Source organism: Xyrauchen texanus, chromosome 5, assembly GCF_025860055.1.
Source record: "Xyrauchen texanus isolate HMW12.3.18 chromosome 5, RBS_HiC_50CHRs, whole genome shotgun sequence".
Classification (NCBI taxonomy): Eukaryota; Metazoa; Chordata; class Actinopteri; order Cypriniformes; family Catostomidae; genus Xyrauchen; species Xyrauchen texanus.
This window is the reverse complement of record NC_068280.1, coordinates 52965418-52987385: the sequence shown is the minus strand read 5'-3', so window position 1 is coordinate 52987385 and position 21968 is coordinate 52965418. Positions and strand designations below refer to the sequence as shown.

The following is a 21968-nucleotide window of genomic DNA, read 5'->3' as shown; positions in this document are numbered from 1 at the left end:
CCCTAATACCAGAGTTCAAAAGATTTTCAAAAGAATCACAAAGTGAAATCCTTTAAATCATCAAACACAAACGTCTCTTTTTTGATAACTGCTGCTGTTAGCCTTAAGTAGCAAAACACTTTATATCTGCTTTTACCTTAGAAAGTTTTCTTAAAAATGAGCCTTGTCTGTGAGTTTGCTTCACAAAGGGAGGACCTCAGCTTTCTAATGACCCCTAGATTGAGCTTGTAGTCCACTCAGAGGCCGAGATATTCAATGAAATAATGAGGGTGTTGCTTGAACTGAACATTAGACTGAATGTCTATGGACAAGCACATCTTATTTGGGGGGTTCAGCTCAACTTCTATTGAATATGCCTTTGGTAAAGATAATAACAATTCACCATAAATGTTTTGATCCAATAGTTGAAAATCGTCTTTAAAATCGATGCCATGAGTCACAGTGATTTTACCAATGAGGCGACTAATTGCTTTTATAAAACGGCAGCAACAACAATATCATAAAAGGCACCTAGCTACATTTATTACCGATAGTAACTGGAACTAACTATTCCACAACCATTGGCCTTTTGCAAATGTGTAGGCTCTTATTGGTTGCCAAGAAACGTCAAAACTTGTGCTTATATCGTCCATTTTAAAACACATTAGAACGTGGATTATCCACTCACATTTGAATTATTTACTAATGATTTATACAAATAATTAAATGTTATAATATTAATTACAATAAACCATTCTCCCGCCAAGAAATGTGGTTAATTTGCGTAGCTGTATGCCGTTTACGACGCGGCGCATTGATCTAGAACTCAACTGATGTGAAGAGGTCACAGGTGTGCGGCTCAACCAATTAGATTTCAGAGCTGGAACTATTTGTTTTATAGTTATTTTGTTTTAAACGAAAATACTACTGAAATGTTGTGTCAGTTTTCTCCTGCTGCGTCCTACAGACTTTGGAACACTCATTAAATATTAAACTCACTATACATGCTCTTTTGTTTGAATGGTTTACATAGTAATGAGTGCGGGTAATTAACTAACGCTGTTCCCGCCCTCTACACATCCGCCAGTCACACGTGCGGTCACGCGCAGCACAGTCGGGCACAATCGAGGATCTCCAGCAGTAAAACATGTTGTGTTTATTTACTTCTTTCTTGGATTCCTCTGGAGAGATCTGCGGGTGTCTGGAGAACATGTTCGTGTCTGTTGCTTTACTGATATTAATACAGAGTAAGTGCTTTGTTCCATCTGATCTTCTTAAAGTCTCATTATCTCATTTAGAGAATAAGATTAGACTTCTATCAGTGCTGTGTGTGTGCGTGCAGGTATCATATATAATGTGCTCCGCATACTTATATTGAACTAGAAAAGTGCTCAAACTACTTTGCAGGTTGCAGAAAACACTTGTATTCAAATCGTGATCTCAAACATGGCGTGTTTACAGAAACTATATTACATTTGATCAATTTAATTGATATACTTCAGGTAATTTGGACATTTTCTGCTGGTCATTTCATTAGAATAACATCACTTACAGCACCTTTAATTAATCTAAAGTTGTTATATTTAAAGGCATTAATTATATTAAACATTACTGAATTAATGAGGAAAATTGTATATCAGCTGTAATCAATATAAAAAGTTACTCGGAGGTCCTTAGAGGACAAATAGGTCCGTTTCAAAAAACTGCCATAATAATATTATATATTAATATTATTTTCCACTTTCACTGACTAACCAATATTAGTCCTGATTATAACTACCAAATATTAGTTCATTTTCTGGATTTTAACCCTTTAAATGCCAGTTTGTTTACATAACAAATGTTTAACACACACACACTCGCGCGCACACACACACAAACACTCACACTCGCGCACACACGTGCGCACACACACACTCGCGCACACACAAACACTCACACACACTTGTACGCACACACACTCTCACACACTTACATACACACACAAACACACTCTTGTATCTGCATCATGTATTCAGGTGTCCTGCAGGTCTCTATAATACAGTAAACAGAGAATAGAGGAAAAGCTTGTATTTATCCATAGGATACCCATCTGGAGGAAAATATAAAAAATGTTAATTTTGAAGCAGGGCTCCAGAATGAATATATATATAATATCATAGAATTCATGATTTTATGCTTTAATGGCACTGGGATCAAATATTGCAGTTTTAATGGGTTTCAATGGGGACATTTGTGTCCTGAAGGTCCCGAGTGTGACTATTTCCTGTACACAGTGTGTTACAGGAACTGAGGTTGAAATATCAACATTCCACCAAAAATACACACCTTTGGCTAAATGTTTGCCGTTGGCATTAACAGACAAAATGATCGAAAAAACACAAATGAGAAGCTAAATGTCATGAAGGGATAAAGTGCGCTGGAAGGCAAATATGATTGTCATGTTGCGACTAATATAAAGGTTGTTTAAATTTTAATTATGATCATTATTAGGGATGCACAACTATAGGCAGATACTAATCCCAATATTTTGCCATTTACCGTATTCTGTCATCAGATCACTGTTTTATGCAGGACATTTATTATTTTGACCGTCCCTGCCTCCCACCCCCCCGCGAGGCCCCTGCAAAAAAAAACGACTGTATTTTTACCATGCTCATGCACCTTGCTATTTACATGATACTTCATTTAATGAATGTTGTTGTACTGCAGTGTGACACGTCCCGTCTGGGTTTAAGTTGGCCAAAAGTTCTTGTTTGGGTCGTGGAGCGATGCTCTACATGGGTGGCATTTATTTGGTTCTGGTCCATGATTGTTCAGTGCTGTATTCCAGTCATGAGCGGCATGTTTGTGAGGATTTAGATGTATGAAGAGCATCTCTGGTGTTTAAATGCATCTGTTGATTCTGGCACGAGTGTGATTGGCCAGTTTTCTGTGATTTTACATCTCTGAGCGCACAGATGCCACTGATGTGATACTATAATGTGTGTGTGTGTGTGTGTGTGTGTGTGTGTGTGTGTGAGTGAGTGGGGTTGTCTGTGCCAGCTGTTGCAGGGTAGAGTTACACACACACACACACAGAGGGTCTTTGTTTTGTGTCTCTTGCGCTCCACCAGCTCACAAACGCTCGACCCATCATCACAACAATCAATCAATCAGCTGTTTATCTGCCTTTGTTCACAGCTTTTCTCTGGTTTATATGTTTATATATTGTAAATGTATGTGTTTGTATGATAATATGTGCATTTGATGAATAACTACAGCAGTAACTTCGATGTCAAAAGGGAAAGTGTACATTTTAGGTTTAGGAACTAAAAATGAGGAACTAAAACAAGAGGTCAAAAAGTACTTGAGGACACATTCCTGACTAGGGCGGTCACGGTTATGAAATTTGGCTGATGATTAATTGTCAAACAAATAATTGCGTCATCATTACGATGATTAATTGTCTGTTTTAGGGCTTTCATGATGAATTGTCATTTCTAATGTGCACGTGCACTTCATACACCTTAAGCATGTGCACATTTTTACTTATTTAACTTCAAATATATAAATAAATCAAATAATAAAATATTTTGCAATATTTAATTTTTTTTTAAAGCAGTGATCAAAAACGGTTCAAGGAACGAAACCCGAAAAGGAGCTAAATTCTTTACAGATTGTAACCGAAAACGGGAACGAAATCCATTTCAATTGTTCCAGAGTGACATCATTGTGCCTCATCCATGAAAATGTCAGAAACATATGAGTTATTTCGGAGTCATTTGCGCGTAAAATTGAGTTTCCGCTGGTTTCACAAATGCTACGTACTCGCCAGATTTGTTAGTTAAACGCGTGTATGTAAACATTCGAAAATAGGGGGCGTGTGCACGTTCATTCACAATTATCATAATCCACACCCATGAAAACACCATATAAGGAAGTCCCCAGACTCACTAGTAAATGCTGTTTATATTTAGGTGGAACAGTAATGAAATCGAGCGCATTCACATCGTAACATTTTGAGTCAGCAAACACGATCGCGACAGGACTTAATTTAGTTAATTGTTAAGGTTAATTTTGTATTTACTATATTTTTACTTCAGAAATTATAGTTAAAATGTGGTTACTGCAGTACAATTTTTTTTTTTATGTTTTAGTTACTATGGATTTGCTACAAAACCAGTAGTTCGACCATCGTTACTTTTGTAGTTACGATGGATTCACTACAAAACCCGTAGTTCGACCATCGTTACTTTTGTAGTTACGATGGATTCGCTACAAAAACCGTAGTTCGACCATCGTTACTTTTGTAGTTACCATGGATTCGCTACAAAACCCGTAGTTCGACCATCGTTACTTTTGTAGTTACCATGGATTCGCTACAAAACCCGTAGTTCGACCATCGTTACTTTTGTAGTTACCATGGATTCGCTACAAAACCCGTAGTTCGACCATCGTTACTTTTGTAGTTACGATGGATTCGCTACAAAAACCGTAGTTCGACCATCGTTACTTTTGTAGTTACGATGGATTCGCTACAAAAACCGTAGTTCGACCATCGTTACTTTTGTAGTTACGATGGATTCGCTACAAAAACCGTAGTTCGACCATCGTTACTTTTGTAATTACGATGGATTCGCTACAAAAACCGTAGTTCGACCATCGTTACTTTTGTAGTTACGATGGATTCGCTACAAAAACCGTAGTTCGACCATTGTTACTTTTGTAGTTACTATAGTTAAACCATGGTTTATTTTCATAAGGGAGTTTGCCTGAGAGAACACGACACGTTCGGACGTCTTAGTTCATATGTGCTCGGGAACATATGTAAATCTCGTTTGCACCAGCTAACACTTGTGAAAATAAAACTTTCATGAATCGGAGAATTTACGCCTGTTTCATGAATCTACGAACGTTTTACAAAAATATTTCTGCTCGTGTTTCGTGAATGCTAATTATTTTTAAATGCTGGTAAGCAGTTAATAACCGATTAATTTTGTTTCTCCCAAAATTTCGGAATTACACGACTTCCTGTTGCCTGAAAAAGTTAGTCTTCTCTCTTTTTTAGTAGAACATAATAAACATACGCTTTGATTTATGAAGGAAAGGGCTAGTTTAAAAACCAATGTTGACAAATTAAAGCTAGTTCGGCTTGCGAAAAGTGACGTTTATTCCAAACGCGCCCGTGCGGAGTGTCGTGCTGGAGAAAGAGAGATTTACGCCATTTAATGAATTTTAGGTGGTCAAATAATTAGTTTAAATATTTTGGGGATATATTTAATATTATGAATATGACGTTACTTTATATAGGCTATTCTATATACAATGCGTGTTGTGATTTCTATCCTGAAAACTCCCCCACATGGGAGAAATGTAATTGCTTATTTTTACTTGAGGCAAGTCCCTTATTTTGAGCTTATTTCTCCATTGTCATTGGGGTTGGCGAGTGTTTGTAAGAGCTTTCTGAAGTAAAACATTAGTGTGTGTATGCTGACTCAAGTTTTCAAGTGACATGTGCGCGTGTGTGTGTGTGTGTGTGTGTGCGCGCATGTATGTGTGTGCGGTTCACACAGGGACGTGTGTTGGATGTGTTGTGAGGACGTCAGGTTCCTCCTAATCTCACTTTGTCAGTTCCTGCAAGCGTCGTCCATCACACCGTCATGAAAGCCGTCAGTCCTCGACACACACAATGACTCTTTCCCTCAAGCTTTCCATCTTTTCCTGAAAGCCTGAATCTCCTCCGCTTTCAGGAGGTGGTCGAGGTCATATGTGATAAGATGCAGAGTGAAATGTCTTTGTCGCAGGTCTGACACCACAATAATTCTGCCACCAGTTACGCTCGTGTTGTTCCAAACCTGGATGACTTTCCTTTGTGGAACACAAAAGGAGGTGATAAGCAGAATATTCACGCTGCTCTTTACCATACATTTAAAGTGACAGATGCCATTGACGCATTGCACTCGGGTTGAAGAACTAAGGTCAATGGCAAGCCGTTTTAACTTTTATTATTTTCCAGGATATGAATTCTTGATATCAACAATTCAGTTGTCACTAGTTGAAATGTCTATTCTTGATATCAACAATTGAATTGCTACTAGTAACAATGTTCATTTTTTATATCAATAATTAAATTTTCACTAGTGACGATGTTCATTTCTGATATCAATAATTCCATTTTCACTAGTGACGATGTTCATTTTTGATATCAATAATTCCATTTTCACTAGTGACGATGTTCATTTTTGATATCAATAATTCCATTTTCACTAGTGACGATGTTCATTTCTGATATCAATAATTCCATTTTCACTAGTGACGATGTTCATTTCTGATATCAATAATTCCATTTTCACTAGTGACGATGTTCATTTCTGATATCAATAATTCCATTTTCACTAGTGACGATGTTCATTTCTGATATCAATAATTCCATTTTCACTAGTGACGATGTTCATTTCTGATATCAATAATTCCATTTTCACTAGTGACGATGTTCATTTCTGATATCAATAATTCCATTTTCACTAGTGACGATGTTCATTTCTGATATCAATAATTCCATTTTCACTAGTGACGATGTTCATTTCTGATATCAATAATTCCATTTTCACTAGTGACGATGTTCATTTCTGATATCAATAATTCCATTTTCACTAGTGACGATGTTCATTTCTGATATCAATAATTCCATTTTCACTAGTGACGATGTTCATTTTTGATATCAATAATTCCATTTTCACTAGTGACGATGTTCATTTTTGATATCAATAATTCCATTTTCACTAGTGACGATGTTCATTTCTGATATCAATAATTCCATTTTCACTAGTGACGATGTTCATTTCTGATATCAATAATTCCATTTTCACTAGTGACGATGTTCATTTCTGATATCAATAATTCCATTTTCACTAGTGACGATGTTCATTTTTGATACCAATAATTCCATTTTCACTAGTGACGATGTTCATTTTTGATATCAATAATTCCATTTTCACTAGTGACGATGTTCATTTTTGATATCAATAATTCCATTTTCACTAGTGACGATGTTCATTTTTGATGTCATGAATGTGATTGTTACTAGCATGAAAGCCATTTTAGATATCTGAAATTATATTGATATCAGAAATACATTTTCAGATATCAAGAATTCACATTTTTACTAGTGACGATGTAATTATTGATATCAAAAATTATATTTCTACTAGTAAGAAATACAAAGCTGATATGTGTATTTGGAATTATAACTAGTAAGAAATCAATTCTAGATATCAACAATTGATTTTGAATGGCAGCCTATGGTGACATTTCACTAGTGAAAATACAATTCCTGATATCAATAACTATCATTTTAACTAGTGAAAATTGAACTGTTGATATCAAGGTTTCATATCCTGGAAATGAATAAAAGTTAAAACGGCTTGCCATATAAGGTCAAGTACATAAATGTGTAATGAAAGTGGTCCAAATCAGTCCAAATGCATTATATAGGACAAAGCAGTGTAAATATTCGGCCTAAAATTTTCTTTTGTGCTCAACAGAAGAAAATAAAGTCAAAGGGGGTCTGAACAACATGAGGCAGTGCACGTTTCAACTCTGAAATATTAAAGATACAGATGAAAAACAACATTCCTTCAGTGTGAGCTAACTGATGGTGAGTTAACACATGATTAATACCAGAGACTGTTGGTCTGAGACGGAGCACTTGGTTCAAAATGAGTGGGAGAAACTGGAACGCCCGATACGACGGGTGTAGCCTTTTTTGATAAACACATCACTTGTCTGCTAACTCTATAATGCGCATTATCTGGACCAGCCTGAAAAAACGACATTATAATTTTGAATGGAATTAATGGAAGGATATGCCAATAAATGAATCGCAATCGTAAATATTTTCTGAAAGACCCTCGAATAACCATAATTAAATGTATAATCATTAAGCCATTATAAATGGTTTTATTTAACACTATAAATATTCTTCACATAATCAAAATGCATTACATTATTGTGGCAGATGAGTAAAGCATTGATGTGATGATTAGAAGTCAATAAATTGTTTATTTCCAAGCCAATCATTGGCGTACAGTTCAGTTGGCCTGGCGGCTCCTCGTCCGAGCGCTGTTCATCTCAAGATTGGACTACTGCAATGCTCTGTTGGCCACTGAACAACGGGGCGTCCGGTCTTCAACCAATGAAAGCGTGCCAATGTCACCCCCCTATTTGATCTCACTCCACTGGCTTCTGGTGTAGTGGGCTAAAGCACAGGGCTGTTAATCAGAAGGTTGCTGGTTTGATCCCCACAGTCACCACCATTGTGTCCTTGAGTAAGACACTTAACTCCAGGTTGCTCCGGGGGGATTGTCCCTGTAATAAGTGCACTGTATAATACATTGGTAATCAGAAGGTTGCTGGTTTGATCCCCACAGTCACCACCATTGTGTCCTTGAGTAAGACACTTAACTCCAGGTTGCTCCGGGGGGATTGTCCCTGTAATAAGTGCACTGTAAGTCACTTTGGATAAAAGCGTCTGCCAAATGCATAAATGTAAACGTAAATGGTATCATTTAAAAGGTCTCGGTGCGACTGATACTAGACTTGGTCATGACAAAGATTTTCTAATTTTGAGGAATTACGTCTCCGCTTTCTGGGTGTGTCTACTGGGGGTCTGTAATGTTTATGACCTCCAGCCTGCAGGAAGTTGTGACCTCCTGAGTCGCTGGATTTCTATGAATGGCACAGCATTGAATAGCCTATTGTTTCCATCTGATGCCAGTATCATTGTGGTCCGGATACTTAAAGGGAACTCGCACGAGGCTCAGTGGGATTCTGAAGCCAGAGTCCCGTCGGGCCACGCTACGCACTTTGCGGATATTTCGTTCTCTCCAGATTAGTCTTTTGAGTGTTGGAGGTTCTGTATTGATTATGTACTGTAATTGGCATGAAACTTGCTTACCTGATTAATAAATGGCTAAACTTCTATTTTAACTTGGACACATTGTTGGCTTTAGGAGATTAAAGGCGGGTGCACGCTGTACGATTTTGGCCACGATTCTGTCGTCTGAGACAAATTTCGGGTTTCACTCGTCGGCAATCTTACAACGTGCAGTGCGACAGGTTCACGATGATCTTCAGCCTCCGTCGAAATTTGGGCAGTGTCTGAAAGTTAGCATCACAGACGTATAGCGTGACCGCTATTGCGACGGCCAGATGAGATATTCCGCTCCTCTCTCGCACCCGAAAGAAACCTGCCCCACGTTTGCCCCACCATAGACACATTTGTGCCCAGATATCCCTCTACTCGAGCACTATCAATGCATTTTCTTCTGTTTAAGCTACAATTTTCTTTACATTTATAAAGCATTTTCTTTACAACGTTATATTAATTACTATTTTACTTTTAATAAATTCACTTTAAACATCTGTAAACTTAAGTTATGATTCACATCACACCAATAATATTTATAAATAAATAAATACAATAAAATAGAAAGATTGAACAGTTTATACTGGTGAGTATTTATGGGATGTTTTCCAAATCGGCAAATACAATTATAGAAATCTTCGTCATGTATGGGAATTTGCTAGCGTGATATATTATCAGCCTTTATGCGGTACTAATCTAAAAGAGGAGAAAGACGTACTATAACGCAGCTTTTCTTTTCTCTCCAATGTGAACGGAGAAGTTTGTACGTTTTCGTGCCACAAGTCTTTTTATTTCCGTAATGTATATTTGCTTGTGGAAGCTCATTATTAGTGGTGCTTGCCAAAGGCATCACTATTGTTCTCTTGCATACTTATTATTCCGCTTCTTATTATTATTCCACTCAAAGTTTGGCACACTAATCCTCCCGCAGCTTTTGTCACAGACCCCTGAGTGAGGTGTCAAATCGTGCGGCTCATTGAGGAGAGGTGCGCTGTATCTTTTCTAAGCGATCGGGTGTACGATGTTCGCACAGCGGACGAAAAAGCGGCCAAAAAAGTCCCATTGACTTAACATTGCGGAATGTTCAGAAATTTAAATCCCAACTGACGTTTTCACACACACAGACAAAAAGGGCCTGTCAGCCCTGCGTCTCTCCCTCCCTCCCTCCCTCAGAGGATTTATATTATCAAGCAGCCAAAAAGTAATGACCTAAAATCTTCATAACCACACGCTAAAACATGCTAAAAACATGCTAGCAACATGTTAACACATGCTAGCATCACCTAGCGAAGTGATAAAACATGCTAAAAACCTGCTAGCATCATGCTAACACATGCTAGCATCGCCTAGCAAAGTGCTAAACATGCTAATAACGTGCTAGCGTCATGCTAACACATGCTAGCATCACCTAGCGAAGTGTTAAAACATGTTAAAAATGTGTTAACATCACCTAACTTAGTGCTAAAAAATGCTAAAATTGTGTTAACATCATGCTAACACATGCTAGCATCGCCTAGCGAAGTGCTAAAACATGTTAACACGTGCTAGCATCACCTAGCGAAGTGCTAAAACATGCTAAAAACGTGTTAGCATCGCCTAGCTAAGTGCTAAAACATGCTAAAAACGTGTTAACATCATGCTAACACATGCTAGCATCTAGCGAAGTGCTAAAACATGCTAAAAACGTGTTAACATCACCTAACCTAGTGTTAAAAAATGCTAAAATTGTGCTAACATCATGCTAACACATGCTAGCATCGCCTAGCGAAGTTCTAAAACATACTAACATGTGCTAGCATCACCTATGGAAGTGTTAAAACATTCTAAAAACGTGCTAACATCATGCTAACACAAACATAACACCTACATGCCACCATCATGAAAAACACATGCTAGCAACATTCTATGACCATTATTTTAATGCTTAGCAACAAGTTAGAAAATTCTATTTGACGAGTTTTGCTACGGCAAGCACCACTCACGTTTTCTTCAGGAAATGTACCTATCTAGTTATTATTATTATTGTAGACTTCCTCCCGCACTCGCGTTCATTCTCAACGTCTGTCTTAAGCCTATTTGACAAAATCCATCTTTCTTGTAAATGTGAACGTATGCTCGTGATGGAGTGGTATTAGAGCAACGGACATGCTGATGTCTTGACTTTCAGAGAGCGAGAAATGCTCCTCCGTGGTGGGCAAATTTCTGCGTTTCACTTCTATTCCGCAACACTCTCGTGTTGAGTCCCGTTCAGTGATCGGGACGATTGGGACCACATTCGGCTACGATGTGTATCGTGCAGTCTGACATAACATGGCGATATCAATGAGTTCATATCTGTCTGACAAGCAACAATCGTAAAGGACTATTATAAATCGTCCAGTGTGCACCCGCCTTAAGTTGAGGCACATCAACTGAGATCTTCACTTTCTGGCTAATCATTTGGCTGTAGTTAAGTGGACTGTAAATGCTAAAAGTACGGTTTGGGACAATGGACTGTCCGTGTAATTGATCAATCAGACAGATGCTTTCAGAGCATCTCACTTTAGTTGTGTTAAGCTAATACAGAGAGTGCTTTTCCAACAAAAAATAAATAAAAATTAACAGCGACAGTGGGAGCCAGCAGCCTGTCATGGCGTCCTTTCCTGAACCAACAGAATTGAACATTTATGTTGAAAACACATAGTCCTAGCTTACTGAAAAAAGTGCATCTTTTAATTCTTCATTCACATAAAAATAACAACAACATAGTAAAACACTCTGCCACTCACCTTTTTCTTAAACTCAAAATTCAAAAATAAAATTCAAGTAAAAGTGTACAAGAGCAAAATAATGCATTCTGATGTCTAGCATTCAATAAAAAAATAAAAAGGTCACCCAGACACCCTTTCTTAGAGCTATTGAAAGAATACAGTAACTATTGTAAACTTGGGGGCTTTAACCCTTGTGCATCCTTGTGGACATTTTTGGCTTTTTCAGTTTAGTTTTTTTGATAACTTTGTCTGTGTTAATGCTAACTGCATAAAATTTTCCACAGGTGTGAATTTTTATTGGAATTTTAATATTTCACCCTGTTTTCTTTAAAAAAATATTTTTTGCACTAGTTACACAAAATACTCCCTCTTAGCGTCATTTTGGACAAAAATGGCACATTGAAACCCATTAAAACTGCGATTTTTAATCCCAGTGCCATTTAACTATAAAATTATGCAATCTTGTTTAACATGCTTTCATTATGTTGGCAAGGCTTCAAAATTTACATTTTAAATATTTTTTATCAGATCGTGCCATTTTTTCAGGTTTGGCATATCATCGCTTTTGTTGTTGTTTTCTGCTGTTTTTGGCTTATGCATATTATAGAGCCAATTAGATACATTATGAATATATAATTGTGTGAGTGTGTTGATATGGATTTCAGAGTGTGGTTTGTATGTGTCTGAGGCTCTAATAATAAAAATAAAAAAAATTCTGTTTAGCATTTATTAAATTGAAAATAATTATAATTATTATATTTTTTATAAAAAACAACAGTGGCATTATGTAAACAAACCGGCGTTTAAAGTGTTAAAATTCTGAAAATAAATGAATGTTTGGTAATTATGATTAGAACTGATGCTGGTTAAAATATAAGTCAGTGAAAGTAGAAAAAATATTATTCTATAATATTTTTATGACACTTTTTGACATGGCCATTTTTGTCCATTATGGATCTGAGTGGTAGCTTTTTTTAAATCTGATACTGCATAAAAAATATGAAAGCATCAAAATGAATGTTGTTGTTAATCATTGACATATCCGAGGCTCTAATAATCAAAGAAAAATAATTCTGCTTAGCATCTATTAAATTGAAAATAATTACTATTTTTAATTTTTTCCTAAAAAACAACAGTGGCATTATGTAAACAAACCAGCGTTTAAAGGGTTAAAATTCTAAAAATGAATGAATGTTTGGTCATTATGATTAGAGCTGATGCTGGTTAAAAAAATTATGTCAGTGAAAGTGGAAAAAAATATAAATCTATAATATTTTTATGACAGTTTTTGGACATGGCCATTTTTGTCCATAATGAACCAATGTGTAACTTTTTTTAATTGATGCACAAGGGTTAAGCTAATACAGAAAGTTATTTTCCAACAAAAAATAAATAATAAAAATAAACATTCAGAATTCAACATTTGTGTTGAACATAGGCCTAGCTTACTGAAAAAAGCATCTTCATTCACATGCAAATAACAACTTACACTCTGACACTTTCCTTTCACCTTAAGAATACTGTGTGTGTGTGTGTGTGTGTGTGAATGTGTGTGTGTGTGTGTGTGTGTGTGTGTGTGTGTGTGTGTGTGTGTGTGTGTGTGTGTGTGTGTGTGTGTGTGTGTGTGTGTGCGTGTGCATGCCGGGTGGCTCCTCTTCAGATGCTGGTGCATTGCCGTGGTGCTAGAATGGAAGGCCATCTCCATTTTGCAAATATGACATGTTACGGAATTGTTTCCTTTTAAATTAAAGAATTCCCATACTTTAGAGGAACGAGTGCGTGCCTCCTTGCACTTCTGATAGTCTGACTGTACATTCACACCAGAAGCGGCGAGAGCATCCAAATTCGCTCTGGCTGCCCTGCCTTCGACGCTCGTGGACGCTCTGACGTAGTTGAAATAGGTGGCAACGTTTGTTCAGAATGCTTTGTTTTGTGAACTATATTTAAAGGGGCCACAATTTAAACATCCAGACATGTCGACCATTTACTTTTTGCCGACCGATCACAAGTAGCGTATATCCTCATGAACTCTTTAAAATATGAAAATAAGAAATCGATCGATGGCAGAAAGTAATTAAAATTATAGTTGTTTGTTATCAAAATAAAATACATTTGTAATAAAAACTGTGGTCTTGGTCATATATTACAGGGAAACCCGTCACGGCAATAATTCGTTTCTCCATTTTATCTTGGGAACGAATGTTTGGTGGGAACCAAAGTTTACACGGTTGTGTTCTCTAGACTTCGCTAGAGCAGAGCACTTCTATATTCCAATAGGTTGCCGCTGAACCGCGTCACAGCTCATTACCATAATGTTGACTGCACTTGAACTTCCATCTGACGCCCACGCCGCCCAAGACTCGCCGCGCCGCTTCTCGCCGCCGAGAGACGCTGGCTGTCATTGAAAATGAATGACTTCCGGTCGATTTGACGCTCTCGCCGCCTCTGGTGTGAACGTACGGTGAGGAGCCACTCGCGTTGCTACTACACTCCAGCGCCGCCATCTTTGTTTTGGGTCTGACGAATCGACGCTCATATTTTGCGTCGACGTATTTTTTGCGTCGACGTCATCGATGACGTCGAAGCGTTGTCCCAGCCCTAGTTGTGTTGCATCAAACAAAATGTTTTTAGGTGTTTAATTTTATAGGAATATTCCTTTTATTCTTAATAAAAAATTAAGAAACCATTGCCTTTCTCCCAAATTCCAAATATAAATATTGTCATTTAGAGCATTTATTTGCCGTGGAACACCCAATTCCCAATGTGCTCTAAGTCCACGTGGTGGCGTAATGACTCGCCTCAATTATGGTGGTGGAGGACAAATCTTAGTTTCCTCCGCGTCTGAGATGGTCAACCCGAGCGTCTTATCACGTGACTTGTTGAGCGTGTTACCGTGGAGACGTAGCGCATGTGGCGGCTTCGCTATTCTCCGCGGCATCCGCGCACAACTCACCACACGCCCCACCGAGAGCGAGAACCACATTAGGCAAGGCAAGGCAAGTTTATTTATATAGCACATTTCATACACAATGGTAATTCAAAGTGCTTTACATAGAAGAGATTAAAATAAGAATAAAAATAAAAAAATAAGAATAATTGAAACAGTTTAGAATAAAATAAAATAAAATACAGTACAAACAGTCGGACACACAGTGGTCGGACACACAGTGGACACATTATAGTGATCACGAGGAGGTTACCCCATGTGACTCTACCCTCCCTAGCAACCGGGCCAATTTGGTTGCTAAGGAGACCTGGCTGGAGTCACTCAGCGCACCCTGGATTCAGACTCACGACTCCAGGTGTGATAGTCAGCCTCAATACTCGCCAAAGATAAAACCTTGATTTTCAATCACAGCTTTCATGTGTTTTGGCATGATCTGTGCCAGTCTTTCACATTGCTGTTGGGTGAAAATACAAGCATCTCGGCTTTGTTTGAAGGCAGGTGGTCATCCATCTTCCTCTTCCTCCTGATCACATTCCAGATGTTTCCAATGGGGTTCAGGTCTGGAGATTGGGCTGGCCATGACAGGGTCTTGATCCGGTGCGCCTCCATCCACACCTTGCTTGACCTGCTGTGTGGCATGGAGCATTGTCCTGCTGGAGATACCAATCCTCAGAGTTTGGGAACATTGTCAGAGCAGAAGGAAGCAAGTTTTCTTCCAGGATAACCTTGTTGCACTGAAGGCTGAAGCACCCTCGGATCATCACCGATCCTCCACCAAATGTCACCGTGGGTGCGAGACACTGTGGCTTGTAGGCCTCTCTGGGTCTCCGTCCAACCATTAGACATTAGCCAGAGAAATCTAAACGTAATCTGTCATAATCAGCAACCTGCCCAAACACAGACAGTGTCCTGATATTAAATGTTTGATCCATCTAATAATGACCTGAAGGAATACGACGGAAAACATGCCTCCAAACAGGAAGTTGGGCTCCTGAAACAGTGTAGACGTCACAACATTTTTGATGGCTTGACAAACACCATCCTCACGACTGTCGTCTTGTAGTGTACAGTGTCATGAATGTGTTCTGCACTAAATGTTTCTCTAATGAAACACGAACAGCAACAGGAAGTCAAACAATGACTGTCAGATGAGTGAGTGCTGCGCCTGTTCCTGTTTCTGTCCGTAAATCAGAATTCACACACTCGAACAGGAAAACGGAAGATCATGACGACCTTTGTGTTACTTTTTCATCTGTTGAGTAGGAAGTATGGGATCTTGCTGATACCGATAACAAGTTGCTGTAAAATGCTGGTAACCGATTAATGGGTCAATTTGTTTTTAATCTTCTGAGACCCCCTCGTGTCTGCAGTGTTCATTCCCCTTTCCATTTTTGATTTGTAACTAATAGATCTGAATAAACTGGTCTGAGAACAGTTATAGGAGAGCTATAGGATGCTCCCTTGCTCCCTATTTAGTGCATGACTTAACCTCCAGTGTGCTGTCTGTCTGCACTGGTCTCAGAACAGTTATAGAGAGCTATAGGATGCTCCCTTGCTCCCTATTTAGTGCATGACTTAACCTGCAGTGTGCTTTCTGTCTGCACTGGTCTCAGAACAGTTATAGGAGAGCTATAGGATGCTCCCTTGCTCCCTATTTAGTGCATGACTTAACCTCCAGTGTGCTGTCTGTCTGCTCTGGTCTCAGAACAGTTATAGAGAGCTATAGGATGCTCCCTTGCTCCCTATTTAGTGCATGACTTAACCTCCAGTGTGCTGTCTGTCTGCACTGGTCTCAGAACAGTTATAGGAGAGCTATAGGATGCTCCCTTGCTCCCTATTTAGTGCATGACTTAACCTCCAGTGTGCTGTCTGTCTGCACTGGTCTCAGAACAGTTATAGGAGAGCTATAGGATGCTACCTTGCTCCCTATTTAGTGCATGACTTAACCTCCAGTGTGCTGTCTGTCTGCACTGGTCTCAGAACAGTTATAGAGAGATATAGGATGTACCCTTGCTCCCTATTTAGTGCATGACTTAACCTCCAGTGTGCTGTCTGTCTGCACTGGTCTCAGAACAGTTTGAAATGCTCCTTATTTTCATCATAACTCCACATAAAGCCTCTGAAAGACACATTTATACTTTTATTCTCAATGTGATAATGTACAGTAAATATAGGAATGCATTTATTAATGTTAATGAATAGAACCGTATTGTACAGCGATAACAAAATAAAATATAACCCACCATTATTAAAAAAAATGTCTTCAACTTTTGTTGGAATAATGTCCCTAATCCACGTGTGTGTGGACATCATGTTTATCAGCGCACTAATGCGTGAAAAATTTATAATTTTCTTTTTAAAATCGGCACATCAAACGAAACTAGAGACTCTCCTTTTACACCCGAACAGGTTTCAATAAAAAACATAGACACCTTTAGGGGTTCTTGTGTATCTCAGTGAGTATTGACGCTGACTATCACACCTGGAGTCGTGAGTTTGAATCCAGGGCGTGCTGAGTGACTCCAGTCAGGTCTCCTTAGCAACCAAATTGGCCCGGTTGCTAGGGAGGGTAGAGTCACATGGGGTAACCTCCTCGTGGTCACTATAATGTGGTTCTCGCTCTCGGTGGGGCGTGTGGTGAGTTGTGCGTGGATGTCGCGGAGAATAACGCAAAGCCGGCACATGCGCTACGTTTCCACGGTAACGCGCTCAACAAGCCGCGTGATAAGATGCGTGGATTGACGGTCTCGGACATCATCGCACACCTCGCCCCGCCGAGAGCAAGAACCACTAATCACGACCACGAGGAGGTTACCCCATGTTAGCAACCGGCCCAATTTGGTTGCTAAGGAGACCTGACTGGAGGCACTCGGCACGCCCTGGATTCAAACTCACGACTCCAGGTGTGATAGTCAGCGTCAATACTGTGCTGAGTGACTCCAGTCAGGTCTCCTTAGCAACCAAATTGTCCCGGTTGCTAGGTAGGGTAGAGTCACATGGGGTAACCTCCTCGTGGTCACTATAATGTGGTTCTCGCTCTCGGTGGGGCGTGTGGTGAGTTGTGCGTGGATGCTGCGGAGAATAGCGTGAAGCCTCCACACACGCTACGTCTCCACGGTAACGCGCTCAACAAGTCACATGATAAGATGCCCGGATTGACGGTCTCAAATGTGGAGGCAACTGAGATTCGTTCTCCGCCACCCGGATTGAGGCGAGTCACTACGCCACCACGAGGACTTGGAGCACATTGGTGTTACAAATTGGGGAGCAAATCTAAAAAAGATATATTCATGAAATATTTTAACTTATATTTTACACAATATGAGGGTTAATGTATGTTATCAGAATATTGAAATGGGGAACTTAGCATAGATATGCTCCCCAGAAAACAAGATGCATGCTGAGTGTCATTTAATTTACACAGAACTGTTGTTGTTTGTGTTTCAGGTGTCTCTGTGACGCCCGTCACTGTGACCAGCCAAAACCCCCGAGTGCGAGTGCAGGAATATTCAGGTGAGCGCAGTAGAACATCTGCTCCAAACACTCGATCTGATGCTATAAAGCAGTTTCTGCCGTGTACAGCGACTTGTTCTCTTTCTCCTGCTCAGATGCCGAGCTCTCCTGTGAGTTTAAGACGGAGATAGACAATAATCCACGCATCGAATGGAAGAAGAAAGATAAAGACGTCTCCTTTGTTTATTTTGAAGGACACTTCAGAGGTGACTGATGTTTGTGAACTATAACGTGACCCGTAAGAAGACCCAGCCAGCAGAATTATGCTAATTTAAATGTTTGTCATTAGCAAAAACTTCGACTAAGAATGGTTTTACAAATTCTTCACATCCTGTTAAACAGAGTTGAGAGTGCTACAATGTCACTCTTCGTGCTTTAAAATGTTTTTAGGACCCTTTGAAGGTCGTGCGGAAATTGACGGGGCGACGGTTCGACTGCGCAGGGTGACTCAGGCCGATGCGGGCGAGTATCGCTGTGAGGTCAGCGCGCCGCTCGATGGCATCACGCTAGGAGAGACTAACGTCACACTCGCAGTTCTGGGTAAATTCACACGGACATAATTCTGCTCACATGAGTGATTGTGTACATGAAGATGTTTGCTGTTGATGTCTTATCTTGATATTTTTGTAGCATTTTGACGATATCTGATGTATATTTGCTCTTAAATGGCTTTTAAGGTTGTTTTATTTCCAATCTTTTCAAACATCATTTCAACCAAGTTTCCTATTTTTTTTTATTATTTAGTTTGATACTTTCTGAGACTAACAGCCTAAGAATCTGCTGAAAAATTACACAAAACTTTTGCCAAAATATTGTGTAGGTCCCCCTCATGCAGCCAAAACAGTGCCAGCCTGCATGTCAGAACAGCATTCAGAGATGATATTCTTCTCAACACAATTATAGAGAACAGTTATTGGAGTTACCGTAGAGTTTATACCAGTCTGGCACCAACAATCATCCATGTGATTATCTAATCAGCCAATTGTGTGGCAGCAGTGCATAAAATCAAGCGGATACGGGTCAGGAGCAACCTGCATTTCAGAATAGCATTTGCTCCAAATCACTGACATCACATTTTTTCCCATTCTGATGGTTGATGTGAACATTAACTGAAGCTCCTGACCAGTATCTGCATGATTTTACGCACTGCAGCCACACGATTGGCTGATTAGATAATCACATGGATGATTGTTGGTGCCAGACTGGTTTGAACTGATAAACTCTACGGTAACTCTGATAACCGTTCTGTGCAGGCTGCTGGCTGGCGTCGTTTTGGCAGCAATGAATGAATGCTATTCTACACAATATTAGGCTGGTGGTTTTGCGGAATAAACAGGTTTGTTGTTGTCCTAACTCATAAACATGTAATTCTGGTACTGTTCACTCTACCTCACTTTGAAAAGGCTCATTTTATTCCACTAGGTGGCAGAAAACACTCGATTTTTTTCCTCTATCACATTCCATCACATTATACAGATGTGAACTGTAGGGGGCGCTCTAACACATTATACCCCTCACAGATGTGAACTGTAGGGGGCGCTCTAACACATTTTACCCCTCACAGATGTGAACTGTAGGGGGCGCTCTAACACATTTACCCCTCACAGATGTGAACTGTAGGGGGCTCTAACACATTATACCCCTCACAGATGTGAACTGTAGGGGGCTCTAACACATTATACCCCTCACAGATGTGAACCGTGAGGGGCTCTAACACATTATACCCCTCACAGATGTGAACTGTAGGGGGCTCTAACACATTATACCCCTCACAGATGTGAACTGTAGGGGCGCTCTAACACATTTACCCCTCACAGATGTGAACTGTAGGGGCTCTAACACATTATACCCCTCACAGATGTGAACTGTAGGGGGCGCTCTAACACATTATACCCCTCACAGATGTGAACTGTAGGTGGCGCTCTAACACATTATACCCCTCACAGATGTGAACTGTAGGGGGCGCTCTAACACATTATACCCCTCACAGATGTGAACTGTAGGGGGCGCTCTAACACATTATACCCCTCACAGATGTGAACTGTAGGTGGCGCTCTAACACATTTTACCCCTCACAGATGAGCTCGTCCATAGACATTCAGTCTAATGTTCAGTTCAAGCAACACCCTCATTATTTCATTGAATATCTCGGCCTCTGAGTGGACCACAAGCTCAATCTAGGTGTCATTAGAAAGCTGAGGTGGATTAAAAAATATTGGATCATTCGTCAAAAAAATATTCTGATGATTTGTCGGAAATCTAAGCTTTTAAATGATACCTCATATGCCTGACTTATGTATATGGGGACTTTTTCCATGATACAGCGCCCCCATTTGGGGGGGACCAACATAGTTTAAGGGGTTAATTAAATACCAGCATTTGGCGGGTGGTATTTTCATACCCTGGGCTACTGTTTAATATATTTGGCAATTTCTATAACTCCCCACTTCATAGTTTGTCATGTACTGATATTGTTGATCTTTCTCGATGACTGTTGCAGTCGGCACGAGATATTAGTTTGATATCGTCGAAAGTTAATGGCCAAATAAAACGTGCATTAGAATTATTACTATATTCATGATGTGTTTGTAATCTTATAATATCAGCATTGTGAATATTGAATATATCACCCCAGCTGTAGTTTGTTGTGAATGTGTGTTAAATGTCGTTTGTGTTGCAGTGCCGCCGCACACGCCGTCATGTGACATCCCAAGCTCCGCCCTTACGGGCTCTCCGGTGGAGTTGCGCTGCAGTGACCAGCACAGCATCCCTCCCGCTGTCTATACGTGGTTTAAAGACAAGATACCTCTGCCAATACACAACGCCAACGCCACATACACCGTCAACAAATTCACCGGTGTGCTGGTGAGAATGAGAAACACTGGTTTTGAAATTAACATTAACATGTTAACTTGAGATTCATTAAATGTGTTAAATCTGTTTTGCATATTGGCGTCTTCATGATTATGAGCAATAGGCTGATGGTTTTAATTTGGTCCGTAATTGGCTGATAAATATCGGTGACTGATGCAATTAAAAGTGTATTTACTTTAATTAACACATTTACTTTAAATGACTATAGAGACAGAGCGCAACGCGTCATAATCTGAAGACCACGCCCACCAGGGGGGAAAACAATCCAACCGTCTCCATTGACTTTGCATTGCGAGAGGCTGCCTCCGTGTCATTTATGACTTATAACAAAAAAAAAAAAATGCCTAAAAGCTGCTGTGAGACAAGGTGTACAGCAAACAAGCTAAAAAACCCAGAAATACATTTTTATAAGCTTCCGAACCGTAAAAGCCATCCTTTAAGGAGACAAAAGTGGATACAGGCAATAAGACGTGAAGCATCAGCAGGAAGAGTGGGTCAATTGTGAGATCTTGACAATAAAATGTAACTTCTCAATATATCTCCTCCTCTCAGGTTCACACAGGGTGGTGAAATAAGCAATCGACATGGTTAAAATTCAGATTTTTTTTTTACAATATCATGTCGCGTTCCAGTGGGCGTGGTTCTCAGAGTAGTTCGAGAACTAGTTGCGCTCTGTCTCAATTGATCCACTTTTATGTCCTGAAACAAACCGTTTTTTGGGGTCGACAGCTTATAAAAATGTATTTCTGGGTTATTTAGCTTGTTTGCTGTACACCTTGTCTCACAGCAGCTTTTAGACATTGTTTTGTTTTTTGTTATAAGTCATAAATGACACGGAGGCAGCCTCTCGCAATGCAAAGTCAATGGAGATGGTTGGATTGTTTCCCCCCCCGGTGTGGGCGTGGCCTAAATACGCTCCGTCTCTATACCAGGTTCAATACGAGTTAATCTCAATCGACAGCATTTGTGTCAATGTTGATTAGCACAAAAATTCTCC

At 39.6% G+C, this 21968-nt stretch overlaps 1 protein-coding gene across 1 annotated transcript in view; it reads left to right on the top strand.

Annotated features, from left to right (window-relative positions):
• The first annotated feature begins 1073 nt into the window (after positions 1–1073).
• LOC127643686 (junctional adhesion molecule 2A-like) overlaps positions 1074–21968 on the top strand; it is a 28861-nt gene continuing 7966 nt past the window's right edge. Inside the window, exons 1-5 of the mRNA XM_052126501.1 lie at positions 1074–1226; positions 18032–18097; positions 18193–18303; positions 18488–18637; positions 20778–20962. Coding sequence (XP_051982461.1) covers positions 1127–1226; positions 18032–18097; positions 18193–18303; positions 18488–18637; positions 20778–20962 — 612 coding nt within the window. The 5' untranslated portion in view covers positions 1074–1126. The remainder of the gene's footprint in view (positions 1227–18031; positions 18098–18192; positions 18304–18487; positions 18638–20777; positions 20963–21968) is intronic.